This window comes from Pseudophryne corroboree, chromosome 2, assembly GCF_028390025.1.
Source record: "Pseudophryne corroboree isolate aPseCor3 chromosome 2, aPseCor3.hap2, whole genome shotgun sequence".
NCBI classification, from domain to species: Eukaryota; Metazoa; Chordata; class Amphibia; order Anura; family Myobatrachidae; genus Pseudophryne; species Pseudophryne corroboree.
This window is the reverse complement of record NC_086445.1, coordinates 39,542,023-39,568,536: the sequence shown is the minus strand read 5'-3', so window position 1 is coordinate 39,568,536 and position 26,514 is coordinate 39,542,023. Positions and strand designations below refer to the sequence as shown.

The 26,514-nt window shown below is 50.1% G+C and overlaps 1 protein-coding gene across 2 annotated transcripts in view; it reads left to right on the top strand.

Annotated features, from left to right (window-relative positions):
- RELT (RELT TNF receptor) overlaps positions 1 to 25,547 on the top strand; it is a 45,236-nt gene extending 19,689 nt beyond the window's left edge. The window contains exons 2-11 of one of the 2 annotated variants that reach the window (XM_063951201.1): positions 4,652 to 4,728; positions 7,781 to 7,891; positions 8,047 to 8,225; positions 8,321 to 8,400; positions 9,583 to 9,837; positions 11,711 to 11,794; positions 12,313 to 12,394; positions 19,771 to 20,004; positions 20,885 to 21,065; positions 21,989 to 25,547. In XM_063951201.1, coding sequence (XP_063807271.1) covers positions 4,687 to 4,728; positions 7,781 to 7,891; positions 8,047 to 8,225; positions 8,321 to 8,400; positions 9,583 to 9,837; positions 11,711 to 11,794; positions 12,313 to 12,394; positions 19,771 to 20,004; positions 20,885 to 21,065; positions 21,989 to 22,000 — 1,260 coding nt within the window. In that variant the 5' untranslated portion in view covers positions 4,652 to 4,686 and the 3' untranslated portion in view covers positions 22,001 to 25,547. Of the gene's footprint in view, positions 1 to 4,651; positions 4,729 to 7,780; positions 7,892 to 8,046; positions 8,226 to 8,320; positions 8,401 to 9,582; positions 9,838 to 11,710; positions 11,795 to 12,312; positions 12,395 to 19,767; positions 20,005 to 20,884; positions 21,066 to 21,988 lie in introns of both variants that reach the window. The other variant, XM_063951199.1, reaches the window with a different exon arrangement.
- The last annotated feature ends 967 nt before the right edge of the window (positions 25,548 to 26,514 follow it).

Genomic DNA, 26,514 nt, shown 5'->3' with positions numbered 1-26,514 from the left:
CCAGCTGATAGGAGGCTGGAAACTACTCTAAAAAGTATATACACACATACTGGTGTTATACTGCGACCAGCCATCGCCTCAGCCTGGATGTGCAGTGCTGGAGTGGTCTGGTCGGATTCCCTGACTGAAAATATTGATACCCTGGATAGGGACAGTATTTTACAGACTTTAGAGCAATTAAAGGATGCTTTTCTTTATATGCGAGATGCTCAGAGGGATATTTGCACTCTGGCATCGAGAGTAAGTGCGATGTCCATATCTGCCAGAAGAAGTTTATGGACACGACAGTGGTCAGGTGATGCGGATTCCAAACGGCATATGGAAGTATTGCCGTATAAAGGGGAGGAATTATTTGGCGTCGGTCTATCGGATTTGGTGGCCACGGCAACTGCCGAGAAATCCACCTTTTTACCTCAGACCCCCTCCCAACAGAAAAAGACAGTCTTTTCAGCCGCAGTCCTTTCGGTCCTATAAGAAGCGGGCAAAAGGACAGTCATATCTGCCCCGAGGCAGAGGAAAGGGTAAGAGAGGGCAGCAAGCAGCTCCTTCCCAGGAACAGAAGCCCTCCGCGGGTTCTGCAAAGCCCTCAGCATGACGCTGGGGCTTTACAAGCGGACTCGGGAACGGTGGGGGGTCGACTCAAGAATTTCAGCGCGCAGTGGGCTTGCTCACAGGTGGACCCCTGGATCCTGCAGGTAGTATCTCAGGGTTACAGGTTGGAATTCGAGAAGTCTCCCCCTCGCCGGTTCCTAAAGTCTGCTTTGCCAACGTCTCCCTCAGACAGGGCGACGGTATTGGAAGCCATTCACAAGCTGTTTTCTCAGCAGGTGATAGTCAAGGTACCCCTCCTACAACAGGGAAAGGGGTATTACTCCACGCTATTTGTGGTACCGAAGCCGGACGGCTCGGTAAGACCTATTCTAAATCTGAAATCTTTGAACCTGTACATACAAAAATTCAAGTTCAAGATGGAATCACTCAGAGCAGTGATAGCGAATCTGGAAGAAGGGGACTTTATGGTGTCCCTGGACATAAAAGATGCTTACCTGCATGTCCCAATTTGCCCTTCACATCAAGGGTACCTCAGGTTCGTGGTGCAAAACTGTCATTATCAGTTTCAGACGCTGCCGTTTGGATTGTCCACGGCACCTCGGGTCTTTACCAAGGTAATGGCCGAAATGATGATTCTTCTGCGAAGAAGAGGCGTATTAATTATCCCTTACTTGGACGATCTCCTGATAAGGGCAAGGTCCAGAGAACAGCTGGAGGACGGAGTAGCACTAACCCAAGTAGTGCTGCAACAACACGGGTGGATTCTGAATTTCCCAAAATCTCAGTTGACCCCGACAACACGTCTGCTGTTCCTGGGAATGATTCTGGACACGGTTCAGAAAAAGGTGTTTCTTCCGGAGGAGAAAGCCAAGGAGTTATCCGAACTTGTCAGGAACCTCCTAAAACCAGGAAAAGTGTCTGTGCATCAATGCACAAGAGTCCTGGGAAAGATGGTGGCTTCTTACGAAGCAATCCCATTCGGCAGATTCCACGCACGAACTTTTCAGTGGGATCTGCTGGACAAATGGTCCGGATCGCATCTGCAGATGCATCAGCGGATAACCTTATCGCCACGGACAAGGGTGTCTCTTCTGTGGTGGTTGCAGAGTGCTCATCTGTTAGAAGGCCGCAGATTCGGCATACAGGACTGGGTCCTGGTGACCACGGATGCCAGTCTGAGAGGCTGGGGAGCGGTCACACAGGGAAGAAACTTCCAGGGAGTATGGTCAAGCCTGGAGATGTCTCTTCACATAAATATACTGGAGCTAAGAGCGATTTACAATGCTCTAAGCCTGGCAAAACCCCTGCTTCAGGGTCAGCCGGTGTTGATCCAGTCGGACAACATCACTGCAGTCGCCCACGTAAACAGACAGGGCGGCACAAGAAGCAGGAGAGCAATGGCAGAAGCTGCAAGGATTCTTCGCTGGGCGGAAGATCATGTGATAGCACTGTCAGCAGTGTTCATTCCGGGAGTGGACAACTGGGAAGCAGACTTCCTCAGCAGACACGATCTACACCCGGGAGAGTGGGGACTTCATCCAGAAGTCTTCCACATGATTGTGAACCGTTGGGAAAAACCAAAGGTGGATATGATGGCGTCTCGCCTCAACAAAAAACTGGACAGGTATTGCGCCAGGTCAAGAGACCCTCAGGCAATAGCTGTGGACGCTCTGGTAACACCGTGGGTGTTCCAGTCAGTGTATGTGTTTCCTCCTCTGCCTCTCATACCCAAAGTACTGAGAATTATACGGCAAAGGGGAGTAAGAACGATACTCGTGGCTCCGGATTGGCCAAGAAGAACTTGGTACCCGGAACTTCAGGAGATGCTCACGGAAAATCCGTGGCCTCTACCTCTAAGACGGGACCTGATTCAGCAGGGACCGTGTCTATTCCAAGACTTACCGCGGCTGCGTTTGACGGCGTGGCGGTTGAACGCCGAATTCTAAGGGAAAAAGGCATTCCGGAAGAGGTCATTCCTACACTGGTTAAAGCCAGGAAGGAGGTGACTGCACAACATTATCACCGCATTTGGAGAAAATATGTTGCGTGGTGCGAGGCCAGGAAGGCCCCCACGGAGGAATTTCAATTGGGTCGATTCCTACATTTCCTGCAAACAGGATTGTCTATGGGCCTCAAGTTGGGGTCCATTAAGGTTCAAATTTCGGCCCTGTCGATTTTCTTCCAGAAAGAATTGGCTTCAGTTCCTGAAGTCCAGACTTTTGTAAAAGGAGTACTACATATACAGCCCCCGGTTGTGCCCCCAGTGGCTCCGTGGGACCTTAATGTAGTTTTGGATTTTCTCAAATCCCATTGGTTTGAGCCACTCAAATCGGCGGATTTGAAATATCTTACATGGAAAGTAACCCATGCTACTGGCCCTGGCTTCAGCCAGGAGAGTGTCAGAATTGGCGGCTTTATCGTATAAAAGCCCATATCTGATTTTCCATTCGGACAGGGCAGAACTGCGGACGCGTCCTCATTTTCTGCCTAAGGTGGTGTCAGCGTTTCACCTGAACCAGCCTATTGTGGTGCCTGCGGCTACTAGCGATTTGGAGGATTCCAAGTTGCTGGACGTTGTCAGGGCATTGAAAATATATATTTCAAGGACGGCTGGAGTCAGAAAATCTGACTCGCTGTTTATACTGTATGCACCCAACAAGCTGGGTGCTCCTGCTTCTAAGCAGACGATTGCTCGTTGGATTTGTAGCACAATTCAACTTGCACATTCTGTGGCAGGCCTGCCACAGCCTAAATCTGTCAAGGCCCATTCCACAAGGAAGGTGGGCTCATCCTGGGCGGCTGCCCGAGGGGTCTCGGCATTACAACTCTGCCGAGCAGCTACGTGGTCGGGGGAGAACACGTTTGTAAAATTCTACAAATTTGATACCCTGGCTAAAGAGGACCTGGAGTTCTCTCATTCGGTGCTGCAGAGTCATCCGCACTCTCCCGCCCGTTTGGGAGCTTTGGTATAATCCCCATGGTCCTGACGGAGTCCCCAGCATCCACTAGGACGTTAGAGAAAATAAGATTTTACTTACCGATAAATCTATTTCTCGTAGTCCGTAGTGGATGCTGGGCGCCCATCCCAAGTGCGGATTGTCTGCAATACTTGTACATAGTTATTGTTACAAAAAAATCGGGTTGTTCTTGTTGTGAGCCGTCTGTTCAGAGGCTCCTACGTTGTCATACTGTTAACTGGGTTCAGATCACAAGTTGTACGGTGTGATTGGTGTGGCTGGTATGAGTCTTACCCGGGATTCAAAATCCTTCCTTATTGTGTACGCTCGTCCGGGCACAGTATCCTAACTGAGGCTTGGAGGAGGGTCATAGGGGGAGGAGCCAGTGCACACCACCTGATCCTAAAGCTTTATTTTTGTGCCCTGTCTCCTGCGGAGCCGCTAATCCCCATGGTCCTGACGGAGTCCCCAGCATCCACTACGGACTACGAGAAATAGATTTATCGGTAAGTAAAATCTTATTTTCCTATAGGGCCCGGCTCCGTAGAAGCAGTTTTTTTGCAGTGGTATCCGGTCTTTGGGTTGACAGTCATTAGGTCGATACTGAAAGCGAGAGGACTCATTTCAATTGTCTGTGGTCCCAGATGGAAATTCAGGTCAAGAAACCCCCCCCAAAACTGTGTCGACCTTTTGGGTGTCAACCTTGCTCACGTCAACCTAATGACTGTGTTGACCTTCCATACCTGTCGACCTTCGGTCAATGTCAACCTTCTTACTGTCGACCTTCAGTGGTTGACCTAATGTCTGTCGACCTAGATCCAGTCGATCCAGTCATCCACTCCCCTTTGCAGTAGAACAGTGTACACTTGGGAGCAGGTCTTTACGTCCATGGATTCTGCAGGGAACACGTTGACACTGACTGATGACAGAGGGTAGGCACTGAACTGGAAAAAAGACAGCGTAGTTACGTAGTCCTGACGATGCAGCGTGTATATCTGGGGATGGTTTAGATTCTTCGTCAGGGAGGATCACATTTAGGCTTTGGGCTATATTTTAAATCCATGTTATGCATTTTTTGCATTTATTACAGCAGGATCGTGGAATGTAATTTGATATTAATGGCTTGTGTTTTGTCCTTGCAGATTCTCCCCAGTGAAGCCCCCAGCTGCAGGACACGATGCAGAACGTGCACGGTGTACTCCTTTCCTGTCTGTTTGCAGTAAGTAACCAGTCCTACTCATCCCTAACTCCGCCGGTCACCCCGTATCCAGCTTCTTACAGCACTGCCTGTGTCTATTTCAAGGGCTTGTGCTTGTCCTCTGTCTCTGGCAGATGATTGTTTAGTAAATAGGAGACTTTATACCTGATCGGTGTTACGTGGTGCAGCTCACACCCTGTGACTGTGCAGTGTAAACACACAATGATTGCGCTGCCGGGGCAAGACAGGGAAATAAAGCCCGTCTGCCGCTCTTCCTCCCGGCTGCTGGATCAGATTGTGGAGCCCTCATCTGTGTCGCATCCTACCGGAGACCTGATCCCCCTGCAGCACAGACCGGAGCTGGTATTGGGGAGAAAGTGGTGTGCTCAGCGCTGTATATCTGCATATACAGTCCATGGCCTGGGGACCTTTAAATGCATATTTAAATTAGAGATGAGCGGATTCTGTTTTACTCGGATTTACTCGGTTCTCAAAACGGCATCTTATTGGCTCACGGATGTCACGTGTTTTGGATAGCCAATCAGATGCCGTTTTGAGAACCGAGTAAATCCGAGTAAAACCGAATCCGTTCATCTCTAATTTAAATCTACAACTTTATTTGTCATCCTGGCCGTGCACATAATCTTAGCTCCCTGGCCCCCATGATATCTGGGCAGTGTAGGACAGTGACCCCCAGTGACCGTGACATGGGAAGTATAAGCCAGTAACACCTCACATTTCCTGCATTGTGATATACGTAATGTTTATACGGTGACACATGAGCTGTCATAGCTTCCGCTGGCTATGTGCAGAGAATGCTGATGTGTGTGTGTGTGTGTGTGTGTGAGCGCCCCTTGGTACACAGAGGTGGACGACACTTACTGTACCAGGCGGCACAACCTGCAGTGTTATAGCCACTTTGCAGCAGATGAGAGAGATGAAGGCTCTGTGCTGAATGTGACTTATTGTGCAGAGGCTCCTGACGGATGCTGTGCAGGGAACGTTTCCTCGGCAGCTGCCTGCGACAGGCAGAGGACGCGCAGCGTGAAGGAGAGAACTGTGCCCTTGAGTCAGCATTGTGCGCAGTGACGCTCTGTTCTCTCCTCGGATGCCCTTCCACTGTCCTGCAGAGAAGAGAAAATACTGCAGAACGCCTGACGTTACAGGCACGCTTGTCTTTTTATATCCGAGTGACAGTGTGGCGCACACAGGGCAGGTACGGTTGTGTGGCTCCCTGGCTGGGGCCCATGTGAGCTATCCGATAGGGACCACAGATCTGCCGTCTGTATTTTCCAGCATGCTGCATAAAAACCTGATTGATCCCCCTTTTTTTAGTTAAAGAAATTGTCTCTGTAATTAAGTTTGCACTGTGACTGTGGTGGCCATCTTGGGACGGAGTGCCCTGTGTTCCTGCGTAATCACCATTACGAATGCTATCCACTTTGCCAGAACAGCCCCCCTGCTATATGAGGAGTTAATGCATGATATTTGGGGTTCCACGGGGCAATGCTGTGTGACGGCAGATCTGCGGGCAGCCTATTGCAGGGATATAAGCCTGGGGAGCGGGGTGTGTGGGGTGCAGGCTGCAGGGCGGTCCCCCGGGTGTGATGCGGGTGTCTTCTCGGATTGGATCACTGCTGCGTAGACAGGTGGGACAGCTGCTGCGGGAAGTGCTGTAATCTGATGCAGGAATTCCCAGATCACCGATTTAGGAAGAATGTTTTGCTCTGCAATTTTGTAGCTGTTTTAGTGAATTACCCTTTTTGGATTTTAGGCCCGTTCCATACATTGAGTAGGGTATAGCATCACTTAGTACAGGACACTGTCCGTTTTATAGCTTGTGTGTGATTACTTTGGTAATCAGTCTGGTCATCTCATTTCATGTTTGACATTATCCGAGATGTCTGGCTAATAGCAATGCATTTGCAGGAAGAATTCTAGATGTCTCCAAAACATTAGAATTTTTTAATTGAATGTTCTAAATACTGTACTATGATCTGTGTCCTTCATTAACCTGAGAGAAACATAAATGTACGATATAGCCTTCTCCTTTCTAGTCTGACTCGGACTCTTTAATTAGAGCAGTGAGAGAGCAGAACGGCCGGACGTCATCTCCAGTTATACCGCGTGTGGTCTACAGGCCGCGAGGGGGCTGCTCTGCAGCCACAGTCTAATGGATATAATGCAGAGATAAAGGGGTTTCAGGGCCGGTCTGTACCACAAATATGTTCCTGAGCAGTGATACATCCGTTGTACTGGTAGCGGTGGCGCCATTCATCCAGTACGCCCGATAGGACATAACTGCAAGTGCACCAGGTGTGCGTGCCGTATTGTTGCTGGGGGGAACCGACCTCCAGTTGCACCACGTTCTGCCATGGGTCCGTGATGGGCGCTTGGGTCTGTCCTGGAGTAAATGGGTTAAGGATTGTGCTTTAGTACAGTATGTTTTCACCTGTTGTCTAATCGCTGCCTCAAATTTCCAATGTTCTCTGTGTCTAATTAACGAAGATCACCTAGAGCTGCGGGAGATTTAACCTCTCTCCAAGCAGGTTCTATAAATAAGACTGAGGCAGGAGAACGGCCAATAACAAGCTCCGCTCAGTACATGCTGACGGCAGAACGAAGGCCGCAGATCCGGGAACTGCGGTCATGGCTGAACTTGCTGCACGTTCTTTCATCCATGGAAAATGGGCGTAGGTGCAAACATCTGTATGTAGCTTTGTAATTAGTCTGTCTGCTTCCATTCCGTACATCGGGCGCAGACATCGGGGAGGCGGCTGTTTTCTACGCTGGATCGGTATTTGCAGATTCAGCCTATCCATTCCCTGGGAACCTGTGACATCACTTAGGGACAGAGCGCTGTCACTTGTTTGCAGTGTTTCGATAGGCTGCGTCTTTAGTGGCTAAGTGACGTTACAGGTTGCTAGGGAATGTTGGCTGCATTCTCTGCAGTGTTGACTAAGATCACAAAATGGCCGCCCCCACTGTAGGTGACAGGAATCATTTCTGTACAGTGTACAGTGTAACTTGCTCAGTGTATTCCGATGACCACATGCCGTATTGTCTTCTGTAGCTTCAGGTCTGGGAAGGAATCTGCCAGGAGTGTGGTAAAGGGGAGTACCTGGACAGTAGCGGGCAGTGTGTACCCTGCGTGAGATGCCCTGCAGGACAGGAGCCAGATGGGGTAAGGCATTACATTTCTGTCACGCGTCTTCTATAGTTTATTCTTGACTGTTTCCCGTTTTAACATCCAAAATGCCTTTCCGATCATACGTGACCCGGTGATATGTTGCGGCAAGGATTCTCGCTTCACACTGTGTGTTCCCCTGTGTTCTGCAGTTCTGTGGCTTCGGGACGGGCTCCGGTGTTCGCTGCCGCGGCTGTGCGCCAGGCACATTTTCCAGTCGCCTGGACATGTCTGTCTGCATACTGCACATCCAGTGTGACAAGCGCAATAGGGTCCAGCGGAGTGCCGGCACTGCCAGAACGGACGCCGTGTGTGGTGACTGCCGGACGGGGTAGGTGCCCAAAGCTGATTCACCCTTGTAATGCCCTAAATGACTGTGCAGTTACTCAATCTGTTGTCCTCTCTCTCTCTCTCTCTCGTCATCAGGTATTTCTCTCTGGTGTCCAATAGCGTCAGCACCTGCATGGCGTGCTGGCTGGCTGCCCCTGATACGGTGGGCTGTGAAGGTGGGTACTCTATTTTTTATGCTCATGAATCCGATATGGTCAAAGTAGCTTAAGTGACAGATGCTGGTAGTGGCAACCAATCAGATTGTGCCTATCATTTGCTAGGATGCAATATATGAACCTTGGCTAGATTCTGATTGGTTGCTATGGGCAACTCCACCCCTTCTCACTTTTAGTAAATCTACCCCTTTGTTTAAGGATAAAATGCTGAATAAGGACCCCCCCCCACTGTCCAGCACGCCTGTAACGTTGACTTGTGTGAAATGTTTCTGCGTCGCAAATTGCACGTTTTGTGGAATTTCCCGCCTGTGTTTCCGTCTGTGCTGATTTCCTTTAGTTTCCTTTAATGTTTTTTTAAGGCCGTCGTTCTGTACTTCACAATGATCTTGTGTGAAGTCAGGGTGGCAGAAGCTGTGCCCAGAACACCCTCAGGGACTAACACTGGGAAACAGGATCTTATTGATGCAGCTCTTGGCCTCATTACTTCTCAGTCCCTGTAGGTTCTCTCCTGAGCGCACGTGTAACTGTTGTGTAACTCAGGTGTCTCCGGGAAGACTTGTTTCCTGTAAATAAAGACTCCTCAGAACATGTTCTGATTGCTTAAGAAGGGAACATTTATTAATCCTAATTTAAAGATCCAGTTTCCTTTTTTTCCCCCCTTCTTAAGTGTGTTTCCTTGGGCGGGATGTACTAAGCGGAAAATGCGGTAAACTCCCTGTTTACCACATTTTCCTGATGTACTAAGCCCCGGCCGGCAGGACAGCGCAGCGGCGGGGTACGCCAGCTGTAGTTGGCGTACGTCCATAGAAGCCTATGGGCTTCTCTCCGCGGCGCTGTGTGAGGGATCCGATCGGATCCCTCCCAGCATGCCCTGCGGCCGCCCCCGTCACCCCGCGCATGCGCAGACTGACTCCTGGGGCCGAATCCCGGAAGTCAGGCTGCCGCTGCGCATCGCGGAGGACAGCTCTTATCGGAAGAGCTGTCCTCCGCAATGCTGATCGCATATGTTAGTACATATGCGATCAGTATCGTGGCGCAGGGCGGCGATGTACATTAGTACATCCCGCCCCTTATATTTTATGTGTATTGACCTGTGAATTCGGATAAAGTAGGTCCAAGGTCTTGGTGTCTCACCGTTTTACTTATATTCACTCGTGAATGTGTTTCTCCGGTTCCCTCCAGGTCAGAGGACGCTGAGAAATCGCTCTCCGCGGACCCTGGAGGCTGAGGGTAAGCCGGACCCCAAGTCCACCCTGAACAGCACCCGTAAGGGGACGCGGGAGGACTCCCGGACGGAATACGCCGTCCTGGCCATAGTGCCCGTGTTCTGCATGATGGGCCTGTCCGGCATCTTCCTGTGTAACCTGCTGAAGAAGAAAGGGTATCACTGCACCGCGCAGAAGGAGCAGGATGCGGAGGCTGCCCCAGAGAAGGACGGTGAGTGCTCCCTAACCTGCGCTAGTAATGGGTTATACCATAGAGTCTCCTATTATAGTCCAGTGTCTCTATATTAGGGTACTAAGGGGGACATTTACTAAGCAGTGATAAGAGCGGAAAAGTGAGCCAGTGGAGAAGTTGCCCATGGCAACCAATCAGCACTGAAGTAACATCTATAATTTGCATACTATAAAATGATACAGAGCTGCTGATTGGTTGATGGGAAATTTCTCCACTGGCTCACCTCTCCACTCTTATCACTGCTTAGTAAATGTATGTGCAAGTGTACTAAGCCTTGGAGAGAGCTAAAGTGGCCAGAGATATAGGGACAGATGTACTAAGCCTTGAAAAGTGATAAATATCACGGTGATAAAGTACCAGCCAATCGGCTCCTAACTGTCATTTTTCAAACACAGCCAGTGACATGGTAGTTAGGAGCTGATTGGCTGGCAGTTTATCACTGTGAAATTTATCACTTTTCAGGCTTAGTACATCTCCCCCAAAGTACCAGCTAATCAGCTCCTGTCAATTTTTCAAACACAGCCTGTGGCATGGCAGTTAGGAGCTGATTGGCTGGTACTTTATCCTCTCCACTTTATCTCTCTGCGAGTCTTAGTACATAGACCCCTCAATCTTCTTCCGTCCTCCTGTGATCATTGTGTTCCGGGGAGCGGTCTGCTTGGGGACCCTCTCCCACAATGTTTCTGTTTCATATGTGAGAAGCTGCGGCTCTGACATTACATCAGGGGGACCGAATACCCATTGAAGCAGTGTGACACAGTGAGAGATCTGTAATGGTGTCTATGGGAACGCTGCTTCCGGAGACCCCCAGCTTCTGATGTTAGTGGTTGCTACGGGGCTTTCCATTCCGCGGCCTGTACCTACCTAGCTCTAACACGCCCCCATAGACGGAAACGTCTGTCACACGGGACGTAAATGTGATACCCCGCACTATTTGTGTCAGCCCAGGATTGGCCGACTCGCCCTTAGAGGGCTGGGGGGGGGAGGGGGGGGGAGGCGGACAGCTGATATCCTATTTAATACTCCCAGTGTGGGTGGGGAGAATTCCTCACATCAGCTGGTATGAGAGTCGCGTTGTGGGCCATGAGGGAAGAGAAGGGCTATTAGGGTGAACAGAGCCTGTGGTAGGAGCGTGACTTGCCATATATATCAGGGAAGGTTTATATCCAGACTGATGGTCAGTGACAGCAGCCCTGAGGTATTCATGAGAGGTTTTATTTGAAATAATAAGAAAAAAAAATACTAATTGCCATTATTTTCTTTTATTTGACTTGGTTTATGCTGGCCAAAATCGTCCAAATTTTATGGGAAAATTCAGAAATAAACAATCATTGTGAATCCGATGTTTGTTTGTTTGTTTTTTTAAACAAGACAAAGTAATTTTTGGAACCTTACGATAATTCGTTTAAAATGCTGATTAGTGTGGGAGAACAGAAGTGTTTTATTATAGTCGTGTGTATGTATATATTGTAATAATGAGTGTATTATGTGTGCTTATATTAGTGTATATGTCTGTTATAGGTTTGTATATATTAGAATATATATGTGTGTATAATGCATGCATGGCAGAGGACAGGTATTCGCCTCATCCAAGTCTCTTGACCGATGAGCCTCCATTCCTGTCATATACTCAGGCCTACACTGAGATATGTGCAGGATCCAGGCCTACGTCTGCTCTGTCCTGACGTTGCTGGCACGGATGGTCTGAGGTAAAAGTGCGGGAACATCTGCAGATTACTGCGGCCTGGTGCTGTACCTCGGCCATTACTGCAGTTAGGGAGAATGTACACTAATGTGAAGTGTTGTGTCTCTCGTCTACACAAATATTAAAATTCTGTATATGTCTGGCCAGGTATTATCCCTCCCGACATGTTGGAGGAGAATGGAAATGAAGACACCATTGGGGTCCTTGTGCGTCTCATCACGGAGAAGAAAGGTCAGTTTGCCACATTGTGCGCAATATAGAGGGGAACCTAATACCATGATGCAGATCTTCTGTAACCCTTTCCTCCATTAGTGCATGCCGTACCAATGACGGCTAATGCAATCCTCCCAGCAGTCGTGATTTACAAACTGGGACAGTTTAGGCCCCAATATGACCACAGCCTATTCTGGCCAGGCTGTACCACCAGCCTTAATTGAGGGGTCACCTCTGTTTGCAGCCGATATCTGAGCTGCTATATGAAAGACTGTATTGTTTATTAAGGGGGTATACATGGTGATCACGGCTTCCATCATGTCTGCGATATATGGTCTCTACTTAATGTCCCTCAGGTGCAGAGAGGGCAGTGACTGAGTATTAGCTCCTGCTAGTACCTGTTACTGGTCAGGCTTTCTGACCGCCATTCCCATGGTGTGAGCAGATAGATTAGCGGCGCCAGGCTGTGAGCGCGGAGGGAGGGCTGTCGCCCTGTTGATGTCACATGGTCACACATGTCTCCTCTCTTCCGCCAGAAAATGCTGTTGCTCTGGAAGAATTACTGAAGGATTATCAGAACAAGCAGATCTCCACGATAGGAAACAAGTCGCCCCAAAGGTAAGTGACGTTCCCAGGGTAAGAGACTCCTACGTAGTGACTGCAGAGCCTACACATCCCCCTGTGCTCCATCTTGTGGGCTGAGCATAGTCAGCCATCTGCAAAATCCTTCCCAATGTGTATCGGTCTCCTACACACAGGGAGCTGAACCAATCCTAAACTTGTCAGTTCACTAGCAGCCAGTGACATCACTGAGGCATGAGGCACAAAGTACCTCATGCCTCAGTGATGTCAGTATATATTATGAATCCAAAGAAAATTTAAATTGATTCTCAACAATAGCAGAATCTTGAGGTTTGAGGATGGGGGAGGAGACTCGAAATAAAAGTGCAGCAGTTAGACATTAGACAAAGTATGGCTGATTATGTGGGGGAGGGGAACACTTCTGAGGCGTAACAGTCTGTTACATTAGTCTTGTTTTCTATCAAATGCTTCCAGGAGTGTAATTAAAGGTGACATTGTCAGACAGCCCTTATCCATCCCCTTCTTCTCTTCCCGGCCTCCTTGGTAATGTTACACCCATCCTCTGAAACCAGACCCTCCCGAACAATGCAGCCCTCTAATTACAGCCGTGCAAGAGCCGCTGCCTATACAGATTCTTTCCATAAGCCTCGGGTATCAGTGTACCTCACTACTGCGGTCACGTTAGGGCAAAACCACTGTACAGAGGGACAAATCCTATATATCCCTCTATCCTGGCCGCTTCCACACAGTACATCATCATAATAATAATAATAGTATTATTAGTATTCTAAGTATTAGTATTATTATGACAGGACGGTACCGTACGAAAGCACTCGCCGCTTTCGCGTCCCGTTGGCTGCGCACAGAATGGAAGGTCAAGCCGCACGAGGCCTGACCACATAGGGGATTCCCGCTTACCGTCAGTAACCGCCTGTTACTGACTCCACCCACTGCGCTGTGGGCGGGTTCTCGCTGCCACCACCAAACTCCTAACCTGCCGTGGCGTTTGGAACCACGGTTCTGCTCTGTATGTGCCGACGCACTGCCTTACCACCCCTGTGTGGTGCTGACGAATCCCCACTAGCCACTTGCTAGGCCTCTACCGGTAGCTGGCGGAAGGCGGAGCTTGGAGACGCTAGGTGCTTCCCTGGACAGCCGGAGGACGGGGCTAGGTTTGGCCTAACCCTGTTGGTCACAAGATGAAGCAGTCTTGAGGCAAAGATGTTTATTGCTCAAATAACCTTTAAAAAGGCTCTTCCCTATTGCTAGGGGCAACAGCATACAATTAGATGTTTTCAGCAGAAGAAGATGTTACAACTACAACTCTGGAGGCACGCAGGTCTCCTTTTTATGTCAGTTTTCCACACAGTACCACAGGGGGGTAAGCCCTCCCTGTCTTCTCCAACCAATCAGGTTATTTTACAAAATACCAATAAATTACATTTTACAAGGATATAAGTGCAATAAAACAATATCCTCCTTCCTGTCACCCAGACAACGTTTGGTATCAGATTAACATTCACTATTGATAAATTTATCACATATCTTCAAAATACAGATGTTTCTGGTCATTCACATCTCCAGGCAATCCCAGTGTTTAAGATTACAACAGGAATGGCTACAATACAAACAAACAGTCTTCCTTCCTTTATCTTCCATTCAGGGATCGTATATCAAATCCAAGCCCATAAACCCAATGATTAGCATCTCTCCTAAGGAACTTACACATCAAAAGGTATTGTCCTTCACACCTCTCTGATAGAACAGGGCCATTAGCATGCCACTTCCTATTTCCAGAGGATAAGAGATGCGTATTCAGACATCTATAGTAACTGCATTTTTCCTTTAAATATACACCAAGCCTGTCTTGAATATAAAATAGATACAGTTAAACATGCCTTCCTGCAATGGTGCACAGAGCACTACATATGACATGTTAAAAGTAAAACACATGATTCAACAAACTTTTAAACAGTCCGCAACATGGCGCTGGGCACGATGGTTAACCCCTTCAGTGCCGCAGACGCCATTACACGTGTGGCTGGCTAGTCTCTCCGGCCACATTCCTTCCCCCCCATTCAAGCGGGTCAACCAGGGACCCATGTCCCAACGATTTGGGTCCTGGTCCCGCAGTCCCTTGTGTTGAAGGGGACGCTACCTAGGGTGTGTAGGCTCCGGCCTAGACAGTTCATCCATAGTGCAGTGGGCCTCTCTTCGTGGGTGCACAATGTTCAAATAGTCCACCTGAAGTCCAAGTTCAAGGCTCCACCACAAAAGTCTGTCCAATTCCCCCAAGGTAGGTTGCAGCCACCTAACAGGTAGGTGGTAAGTCACCACGGTGGGAGGCCGGTTACAAACAAGTGCCACCCAAGGTGTCCCAATTGTGGCATACCCCAGCTCCCACAATAGCAGTATACTGCTCAACCAGGCCACAGGGTGCTCCTGCCCATATGGCTCTTTCTGGCTCTGTACTGCTCCCAGTCCGTGCAGTGGCGCAATAGTTCGTAACACACAGTCCTGGTCAAGAATGTGCGCCATCAGCACTGGAGCGGGTACCCGAGCCTCCTTCAATGACTGGAATGCCAACTCGCAAGCGGGTGCAAAGTCCACTGACTTGGGAATGCCCTTCCTAGCCATCTCTGTCAAGGGGTTCACTACAGGACTAAAGTTAATGACAACATGTCCGTAGGGCCTTACAGGTATTAAGGTCAGTACCGGTCTGGGTGATGTGGGTCGGGGACGGCCTCTGGTTGCCTCCACCCCCTCTGGGTTGGGCCTACCCCTGTCTCCTCCCACATGGTGCCCCAGGCACTGCACCTCCGTCATACCTTTCTGGCAACTGTCTGCCCTAACTGTCAGACCTGCCCTCCAATCCTCCACTGTCGACCTATGACTCGGGAAACCTACCCTGTCACCTAGGCCTACTCCTTCCTCCTCGTCCGCTACCTGTGCCACAGTGATGGCGGCCAGACCACCAGCCTCTGGATCCTGTGTGGCATCAACTACAGGGAGGCTGCGTGTCTTCCCCGATCTACTGTGCACAGGCAGGGGACCTGCTATGTCCACAGCAACTTGCTGCAAGGGTTCTCCTATGGGCAGAGGCCCAGAGACAACACAACCGCTGGAGTGCCCCGGCTGCCAACGCATGGCACCAGCCTTACATTTGGTCTGGGCGTCATCCGACATTCCAGACCAGGGTAAGCTCTGTGTCAGGCACTTCAGGGTACGGTCTGTCTCCGGGTTGCTGTCCAAAGGGGTTTCGCTGGCAACCGACACCGGTTGCGCAGGAACGTTCCCTGAGGGGACCAGTTGGACACATTCCCTATCTGGTCTATCCCCTCCCACTTTCCTGGCTACCCTGTACCTTAACCCTTCCCGCCAGGTCAAACTTCCTGCCCCAACCCTGTCAAGGCCGCTGCCAGAGTGGCGCCTCATGCCTTTTGGGGATGGGTCAGAGAGTTGAGCCTCCCTAAACTCCTGCCTGTGGCCCTCAATCTCTCCTAAATTGGGACACTCTACAGGGGGATCCAGGTGGGGACTACTAGGGTCAGTCTGGTAGGGGTCAGTCATGGAAAAGTCAGTGTGGTTTCTCATACTCACCGCCGGAGTTGGCAAACCACTTGGGTCAGGAGCATCATTGGGCACCCCCACAGGATCACACGAGCTGGAACCGACATCCTCTGCGTAGCTAGGGGACGTAGGCATACCAGAGGCAAAAGGCATGCGGGGTCGATGTACTGATCTAGCCGCTGTAATCTTTTCCTCTGGGCTGGTTGATGCTGTGGTTGGCTGTGCTGGCAGTTGTCTAGCATCTGTAGTCTTTTCCTCTGGGCTGGGCTGTGCTGGAGTAGCTGATGTCAATGGTGGTTTTGGAACTTGACTCCGGGGAATGGCGCCAACAAACATAGTGACGATCCCACCACCCAGATCATTTCCTAGGACCACATCAGTTGGGAGACCATCCATGACGGCAACTTCTCGCAACTCTGGTCCAGCTCCCCAGTCCAGGTAGACTCTTGCCATGGGAACCGCTTTTTCTGTTCCTTCTGCCAGGGTGACCGTGGCAGTGCGACCCTGCAATACTGCAGCAGGATCTATAAGGTGGGGGCTCACCACAGTGATTGAGGCCCCAGAGTCTCTTAGGCCTTCTCCCTGCAGGGGTCCCACGTGGACTGGCTGCAGGTGCCTCCACATGTTGTGTAGGGGCTGTTTGGCCATGCAGGTGACTCTCTCCGCAGAGTGCACCTGTCTCTCGCCACACTCCATCGGACTGACTGGAGGGGGAACAGTCTCTGTAGGCTCATCTCCTCTCGTCAAACAAGCGAGCCGGGCTCCAGCACTCGGATTTGGGGCACGAGTCTGGGGTGCTTGGGATGCAGGACAGTTCATCCTCAGATGTCCGATTTTCCCACAGCCGTAGCACTTCTTCTCCAGTCGTGGCACCGATGATCTCTGATCAGTTGCAGGGACGCTGCGGTGCGGTTGCTGGCCAAGAGCACCCGGGTTGGAAGATGCTTGTCTTTGGGGGTAATGAGCTGAAGAGGGTGGTCCCCTTGGTGGTACAGTCTGTTGGAGCTGGCTGCTGGCGGGGCGCTTCTGCCCCCGTGGCCGAATTGCCACATATTTGTCGGCTAATTGGGCAGCCATTTTTAAGCTGGGTGGCTCCCGATCTAGCACCCACTCCTTCACTTCTTGGGCGCACCTGCGGTAGAACTGCTCCCTGCAGATCAGGTCGATCAGTGCGTCCCATGTAGTGGCTTCCGAATCCTTCACCCACTTCACCACGTACTGCCGCAGCTGGGTGGCGAACTGCTCATGGGTGCTGCTAGGATTCTTGGGCAAGTCTCTGAACTTCTTCCTGTAAGACTCTGGAGTGATGAAGAATCGCTGGAGGAGGGCCTTCGCGACTTCGTCGTAGTTCCCGCAGTCCTCCGTCGCCACTCCTCGATAGGTCTCCAAGTCCTGATCTGTGTACAACAGCTGACAACGGCTCCCGGGGTACCACTGCCTGTGATGCCCGCTCCGCATGCCACATCCGAATGACAAGCATGCGTTCTTGCTCCGTTGCCCTTTCCCCCAATTCCGCTAGCCGATCTGCTAGGGTATCCGGGTCGCCCCCCCTGGGACGTTGGGATCCTGGCCCTGCTAGGGATTGCTGGGAAACATGGCTGTTGTGAGAGAGGGCGGGGCTTGTGGTTCTCACCGGTTTTGTGCGAAGGTCCACTGTTGGGTCGTCCTCTGCGATGCTGACGCCGTCAGTGTTTTCCACCTCCACCCGATGAGACTCCTCCCAGCTCCTGAGCGCCGCCTGCATGACGCTCCTGGACGCGTTGAAAGGGATATCCACACCCTTCTCCTGGCATACGATCTCCAGATCATCCTTGGACATTCCGCTGAATTCCGCCATCTTGTGCGTCCTCTTGCGCTGCAGTTACTCCTCTCCTGAGTAACTCGGCTTCTCCAATCGGGTGATGAAAAGCCGCCTGGGATTATCCCACCACTATGCCACCAATTTCTGTGACAGGACGGTACCGTACGAAAGCACTCGCCGCTTTCGCGTCCCGTTGGCTGCGCACAGAATGGAAGGTCAAGCCGCACGAGGCCTGACCACATAGGGGATTCCCGCTTACCGTCAGTAACCGCCTGTTACTGACTCCACCCACTGCGCTGTGGGCGGGTTCTCGCTGCCACCACCAAACTCCTAACCTGCCGTGGCGTTTGGAACCACGGTTCTGCTCTGTATGTGCCGACGCACTGCCTTACCACCCCTGTGTGGTGCTGACGAATCCCCACTAGCCACTTGCTAGGCCTCTACCGGTAGCTGGCGGAAGGCGGAGCTTGGAGACGCTAGGTGCTTCCCTGGACAGCCGGAGGACGGGGCTAGGTTTGGCCTAACCCTGTTGGTCACAAGATGAAGCAGTCTTGAGGCAAAGATGTTTATTGCTCAAATAACCTTTAAAAAGGCTCTTCCCTATTGCTAGGGGCAACAGCATACAATTAGATGTTTTCAGCAGAAGAAGATGTTACAACTACAACTCTGGAGGCACGCAGGTCTCCTTTTTATGTCAGTTTTCCACACAGTACCACAGGGGGGTAAGCCCTCCCTGTCTTCTCCAACCAATCAGGTTATTTTACAAAATACCAATAAATTACATTTTACAAGGATATAAGTGCAATAAAACAATATCCTCCTTCCTGTCACCCAGACAACGTTTGGTATCAGATTAACATTCACTATTGATAAATTTATCACATATCTTCAAAATACAGATGTTTCTGGTCATTCACATCTCCAGGCAATCCCAGTGTTTAAGATTACAACAGGAATGGCTACAATACAAACAAACAGTCTTCCTTCCTTTATCTTCCATTCAGGGATCGTATATCAAATCCAAGCCCATAAACCCAATGATTAGCATCTCTCCTAAGGAACTTACACATCAAAAGGTATTGTCCTTCACACCTCTCTGATAGAACAGGGCCATTAGCATGCCACTTCCTATTTCCAGAGGATAAGAGATGCGTATTCAGACATCTATAGTAACTGCATTTTTCCTTTAAATATACACTAAGCCTGTCTTGAATATAAAATAGATACAGTTAAACATGCCTTCCTGCAATGGTGCACAGAGCACTACATATGACATGTTAAAAGTAAAACACATGATTCAACAAACTTTTAAACAGTCCGCAACATGGCGCTGGGCACGATGGTTAACCCCTTCAGTGCCGCAGACGCCATTACACGTGTGGCTGGCTAGTCTCTCCGGCCACAATTATTATTAGCAGAATGTATTAATTGATGTTTTTAGGACTTGGGTCATTGAGGTAATCTTGGTTAAGAAACTGCAGGGAGTCTGTGTGTGTCTTGTACTAGAGCAGGCCAGGCCAACCTGTGGCTCTCCAGGTGTTGTGAAGTCCCATCATGCTCTGCCACAGTTTTGCTATTAAGGAATGCTAAACTGAGACAGAGCATGCTGGGATGGCGTGTAGTATGGTATGCCGGCGGCCGGGCTCCCGGCGACCAGCATACCGGCGCCGGAAGGCCGACCACCGGTATACTGACAGCGCGGCAAGCGCAAATGAGCCCCTTGCGGGCACGGTGGCGCGCTGCACGCTATTTATTCTCTCTCCAGGGGGGTCGTGGACCTCCACAAGGGAGAAAAAGTGTCGGTATGCCGGCTGTCGGGATTCCGGCGCTGGTATACTGTGCGCCGGGATCCCGACAGCCGGCAACCTGAAGACCACCCCTGGGATGTGTAGTTTCACAACAGCTGGAGAGCCACAGGTTGGCCAGGCCTGCACTAGAGGGTCCGTCTCCAGATTTTCTCTCACTGTGATTAAATATTTTGGCCAATTGTATGGTATGCCAAGTGATTGTGACCCCCCGCTCTTCTTCCCCTGCCCAGCAGGCTGCACCTCCTCCCCCAAATGCCAAACCTCTGCAAACACCAGCATCACCTGCACACCGTCCAGGGTACAGCCTCCCGCTCCGGAACGTGTTGCTCTCGTTGCAGCCAGAAGAAGTGGCCAGGGGAATTTGCATCTCCGCAGCCTGAACCGGTTCCTGCTGCCGCTGCCAAAGCCGGTAGACCTGGGGCCAAAGCTGCCAGGGCTGGAGAGATCACCATCCTCTCTGTGGGCAGGTAAGTGTCTCTTAAAGAACCTAAAATGGGGGAGGGAATAACATGATAATGGTTAAAGTGACTGTATGTCTTAAAAAGACTGTCTAGAATTTTGAGAATATATGTTTGAATAGCCGGGGAGCGGACTGGTTCTCCCGCCAAGCTTTCAGATTAGAAATTATATAAAGGTGGTGATCAAAATTGGTTTGCTGGTTCTGTATTATAAAACAGGCAGACAGAGCCCCAGGGAAAACCAGTTACGTGTACCAGCTCTGTCTGTGGGGAGGGCGGGGGGCGACGTAGTGAAATTATTTTGCATAGATGATAGCACAGGTCACTATGTGACAAGTTCTAGGGAAGATCATATAACAGATGTATGTCGTTGTGCAGTGTGATTATCGTTACCAGAATACATTCCAAAAGGAGATGACCCCTCAGAGTAACCAATCACAGGCTGTCAACGTCCAAGTTCCTGTCCAATCACCTGCGGCTAATTCCTGACAGTTGGCTAGATCCACTTCCTGTTGTGTTGCTGCATAATAATGTTATACAGTTTATTCTTTGGAAGCGACAACTTGTAAATGCAGGAATAATGGTGGCGGTTGTCCTGTGGGCGGAGCCGATGCTCGGGAGATTGCAGCCTATCCATTCGTTAGCTGCTAGCACCATATACCTCAGTATTGTCCCTTGTTCCTAATATATTCATAGTCTGCTTACTCCTTATATTGGCTCCGCCCACAACATGGCTGCCATGGCTGTACGTAGGACCCCTGGCGGCTCTTTAGTGTCGTACATTATCCAGGTAAAATGCAAACGAGCAGCTGGGTGATCGTTGTGATTCTGATCGTCCCAGCAACCATACACTCCAGATGTGATAACTTGATCATGCTTTGACCTCCAGGTTCCGGGTAGCCCGAATACCAGAACAAAAGCCGAACCCCCTAGAGGTGAAAGCCGCTTCTGACCTCGCCGTTGGAAACGTCTGCTGTCTTCCTCAGAATGAGGATTCCGAGCAACGCGTTCTGCTGTCCAACACCGTGAGAGCCAAGAATCGCAGTCTAGAAGATACCAGCAAGTTGGAGGTAACGTCTGGGGTATACGGCCTCCCTACTGCCATTAAATCGCCGTAGGAGGACCCTGTGGGTGGTCCTGCCTGTACGTGATGTGTCCGCTCTTCCACTACATTTCCCAGTGGGAGACAGACCTTTGGTAGGCTAGAATATATTGTATCTAAGGAACATTTTAGCCAATCACTGGCCTGGATTATGTTTTGATAACTGGGCACCAGCTTTCACTATGCCCAATGGATTAGGCTGTCACTACTGTAGTTCCTAGTGAAAGGTTACGTTCTCGTGAATGGTGCGTCGGCTCTGCTGTGCGTGGTGAGTCTACGTTAAAGCTTTGGGTGACGTGGTAACGATCTCATTATTTGACCTAAATCCCATCGGAGATGCTGAATTTGCTGCAGCCATATTACACGGCATCTGACCGGTGATGTGGCAGGAATTGCAGTAATACCGGTAAATTGGCTCAGTCACTCTCTCTCGTGTCAGGCCGGAGATGACGCTGGGTTTGTGTCACACTTAGATGGCAGGGTGTGATGTCTGAGTCACCTGCCATGGAAAGTGCGTCAGGTAGGAAGCATTACCAGAAACGTTGCCCAAACCAGTTCTCCTGCAGGCTGGAAGCACACGCCTTTCTCTCGTTGGACTGGAATAGGATTATGCTAATTGTATACCTACTGTACTCTGTTTATACAGTTGATTCAGCGCGTTGTTTCCTGATTGAAATATCCGCTCAGAGAGAACCTGTGACCTCCCTGAGTCTTGAGGCACAAAATAGCTGTGCTTCCCCGTGCCTCAGTGATGTCATTGGTTCCCAGTGGATTGATAGGCGTTAGGCAATTGGCTGTACCTTACTGCCATTAAATCGCTGTAGGTTCCTGCTGAAGACACAAACCGGAGTAGTCCCATCTTAACGTAAATCTCTCTCTCTTTCTCTCCAGGATGTTATCTGACTCCCCTCCTTTCCAGAACAGCCATTCACCTACACAACTCCAAGCCGTGGTGGTTCGGTCCTCCTGCCGGTCCCAGGAGGACTAACAAGGAAGAACAATGTGAAGTATGGCGCCGCCCTGTCTGTACAGCACCTCATTGCACTGCATTTTAAACCTATTCTTATTCCACGACAATCCCTGGAAACTTCATTTCGGATACAGATGCGAGATGGGGATCTCCGCAAGAGAAATGCGTCGGGAGCGTTGGCCTGATGCCATGCTTCATATTCTCGTGGTCCGTGGATGAGAGACTATGTGACGGACATCCCATCGGAGGGGTCATCCAGTGCTGCATTATGTCCCCTGGACTGGAGAATCGGGCTCTAGGCCTGGAGTGGGACGATTGCTCATATTCTATGGGGAGAGGGAGTACGTCCTCCCTCCTCAGACTCTACAAACCAAAGCTGCTGCTATTAGTGTTCATTTAAATGCACATCCTCTCTTTGTGTTTGTTTTTGCTAATGTAAGTTTCCCCAGAGCAGCCTGCGGAGTACCATCGCTGGGGTGCATAGGGCAAATCAATGTGAAAGTATTGACACTACATGGGTAGAACACGTGGCTGGCGGAGCCTGATATGAATAGTCTATGCATACAACCTGTGCAGTTTTGTAGCTATATGGCACCTGTGGTACTACAAGTAACAGCATATCCTGCCAGCTAGAGGCTGGGGCTTGTAGGTCTGCAACAGCTCAGAGAGTCACTACCTGTATACTAGGGGTGGAGGCCACAGATATACCATACGGGTGGTATTTAGGTTTGCCGGCTGTTGGGATCCCGGCACACAGTATACCGGGGCCGGAATCCCGACACCTTTTCTCCCTCTTGGGGGTCCACGACTCCCCTGGAGGGAGAATAGATAGCGTGGCGCGCGTAGCGCACCACCGTGCCCGCAGCGAGCCCGCAAGGGGCTCCTTTGCACTCGCCCGGCGGTCAGGATTCCGGCGCCGGTATGCTGGCCCGCCGGGAGCCCGGCAGCCGGCATAGCATACTACACCCATACCATACAGGTACAAGTTTTAGCGTTCAGCTACCTGAACTACAAATGACACTAGTGATACATAGAGTGTATGTTATATCTACGTATAATGTAACTGACGAATACACATGTAAAAGTTTATATTTATAACCTGAGTGTACCAGGTTTATTGTGCTGGAATTGTAGTGACTGTAGATGCTTTGCGGTATCGGATATTTAAAGACCAGGCTGTTCGTGGTTCGCTGGATTAAGGCGATATCGCTGCAGAGCTGTCCGTTGTCCCTGTACTATTATCTGGTAGTTCCGTAACCTGAGCTCCATCTTGGTGACGGATGAGCAGAAGTGCTGCGAGCTCCCTGTAACCATGTGATCTGTCCTGAAGCTGGCGCAGCTTTTGCAGTACACGAGTATTAGTCCATTACTGAACTCCGGCTCGTCTCTGTCCTGTTACCGGCTGTCACCTCCTGGCTTCTGTGCGCCGTGATACGGGTCCTGCTAATCGTCTGCTTGGCTGACCTTGTCCCCAATCTCCTTGTGTGTCTGTGTGTGAGCAGAAAGCATTTAGGAGCTATTGGAACATAATGTCTGGCATGTTGGGGCCAGTAAAAGCTGGGTTAGCGGCGTAATGTGACCCCGGGCCATTATCCTGGAAGGGCTGCCTGGGTGTGATAGCCGGGGGATGTTCTGACCTTTTGTTCTTGGAATATGCGTCTACTTTCAGATGCTGTTTGGCAGCACAGTAAGAAGCATGGACGGTGACAGAGGACTGGGCCGGTGAGCTCCAGTGCGCGGCATCACTGAGCTTCTGGTGATAGGAGACCAAAAAAGCCCCCCTACACGAGTACAAGCGCCAGATTCCTCTAACCGTGAGGAAGCGCCATATTCCATTAACGGCAAGGAACGAGACGGGATATTAGGGCGGTAAAACATGGCTTATATTTGCTTGTACCCGTACAGGAGCCAGCGCGCGCCACCTGTACATTGTAATGGAACCTCTCGCCTAAGAGAAACTGCCCCTAAGTGCGCTGGGTACAGGTTAGCGGTATATAAATGAGCCTCCATTTTGTGCTCTGAATCATTACTTACTTTCTCCAACATTAACATTTCTGGTGCTAATGGTACCCCCAAAATCTGAATCTGGACGCTCGGGCGTATTAGATGGGTGAACACGGTCTGTGGAAGAGTTACTGGCCAGACTATGGTTCTGGTGCCGTCTGGTACTTATCGGACAGGGCCGGCTCCATTTTCTGTCACCAGTCTCCAGTCTGGGTCCGGGCATTAGCTGAGGTAAAACTATTTAGGAGATCCTCCTAATAATGAATGCGCTGTCTCCAAAAGAGCCATATATTTTATTTCTCGCTTTATAGTGTGCCTTACATTGGGCGGAGGCGGCCATTTTGTTAACTTCGGTGTGTCACTAAGCGCCTCAGTCAGGTCACTAGTGCCTCATGAAACGTCCAGAAATTTATTCTTGTCTCCACCCTATGTAGGTGATGGGTACACTGTCATGTAACACGTTTTTGCACGTTTCGCCTCTGACTGGTCCGTAGCATTTTGCCGGGGGCGTTCGCCCGAGCTGCTTATAGCTTCCAAAACTTGAATCTCATGACTGTCTCTTGTGTTTTTTAAAATTAATTTATTGATGCATATATTTATATTTTTACAATCTACTCTTTGAAGTGGGGCAGGGTTACGTGGCTGTCTTGGAAGTGTTAAATTACCCGTTGCCTGAAGGGTGTGAAACAGTGTAGTGGATATAGCGCCAGGCTGTCATCGTAGACGAGCAGTGTTATTACTGACCGGAAGGTATTTATATACTTGTATATCTGACTAGCCATCACATGTAGTTCTGTGCTGTGTTGGCATAAAGGCCCGCTAAACTTTATTATAGAAAAATTATTCCACCCTGAAAACATGTCCTGTTGGGGGTACTTGGGGACTGAAGTTTAAACCACTGCTTTAAAGCTACATTTACCCTTTAAAATTAATAAAATACGCACCCTCTTATCAGTCCTTGCTCCTGTCACAGTATGGAAACTTGTCCTTTATGCACATCCTGTATACGGCGTTGCTTCACAGTGTTGTAGTAATTTGAGTGCTGGGTTTAGTGGGCCATTTGATACCAGAGGTTACATCTGTACACGTCTGCGGAACGGGCATCTAACGCGCGACTCCATTCTCTCCACGGTCCCCTGTGGTCTGTATATTCAGAGGTGGGTTGTAGCAAAAAGGGTACATTACAGTTTTTAATGTATTATTTAGTATATCTAGGTTTTTTTTATTTTTTAGTCTAGTATTTATAGAACATTACAGCTGCCTGTAGCAGATTAGGCTGTGCTTACATACTGGGATTTACCACGCAATACTTCCACAGCCCGCCACAGAACCAGCCACCAGCCGTTGTGTGGCGCTGGAGAGATTAGTGGTGAGAACGCGAGTGCTGTACGCATGGACCAATCATTGTGTGACTATTTATTTTTGTTACTTCTGAACGTTTCTTTGAGTATTAAATAAAAACATTTGTTTCTCATCCATCTTGAATTTATTTATTTCTCTGACGTCCTAGTGGATGCTGGGGACTCCGTAAGGACCATGGGGAATAGCGGCTCCGCAGGAGACTGGGCACATCTAAGAAAGATTTAGGACTACCGGGTGTGCACTGGCTCCTCCCTCTATGCCCCTCCTCCAGACCTCAGTTAGAATTGTGTGCCCGGCCGAGCTGGTTGCACACTAGGGGCTCTCCTGAGCTCTTAGAAAGTGTATATTTAGGTTTTTTATTTTCAGTGAGATCTGCTGGCAACAGACTCACTGCTACGAGGGACGTAGGGGAGAGAAGCGAACCTACCTGCTTGCAGCTAGCTTGGGCTTCTTAGGCTACTGGACACCATTAGCTCCAGAGGGATCGAACACAGGCCCAGCCTCGGTCGTCCGGTCCCGGAGCCGCGCCGCCGTCCTCCTTGCAGAGCCAGAAGCAAGAAGAACGTCCAGAAAATCGGCGGCTGAAGACTCTGGTCTTCATTAAGGTAGCGCACAGCACTGCAGCTGTGCGCCATTGCTTCCTATGCACACCACACACTCCGGTCACTGATGGGGGCCGGGCGCTGGGGGGGGGGGGGGGGGGGGGGGGGGGGGGTGCCCTGGGCTGCAGTAAGGTTACCTTATCTTGGCAAAAAAACACATAATATAGTCAGTAGAACTATATATGTGTAAAATCCCCTGCCAAAGATATCCTTAAAAAAGCGGGAGAAGCCCGCCGAGAAAAGGGGCGGGGCTATCTCCCTCAGCACACTGGTGCCATTTCCTCTCACAGCTCCACTGGAAGGACGCTCCCAAAGCTCTCCCCTGCAGTTTCCAGGCTCAATAGGGTAAAAAAGAGAGGGGGGGCACTAAATTTAGGCGCAAACTGTGTTTTATAGCAGCTATAGGGGAAAATCACTGTGTGTAGTGTTATCCCTGCATTATATAGCGCACTGGTGTGTGCTGGCATACTCCCTCTCTG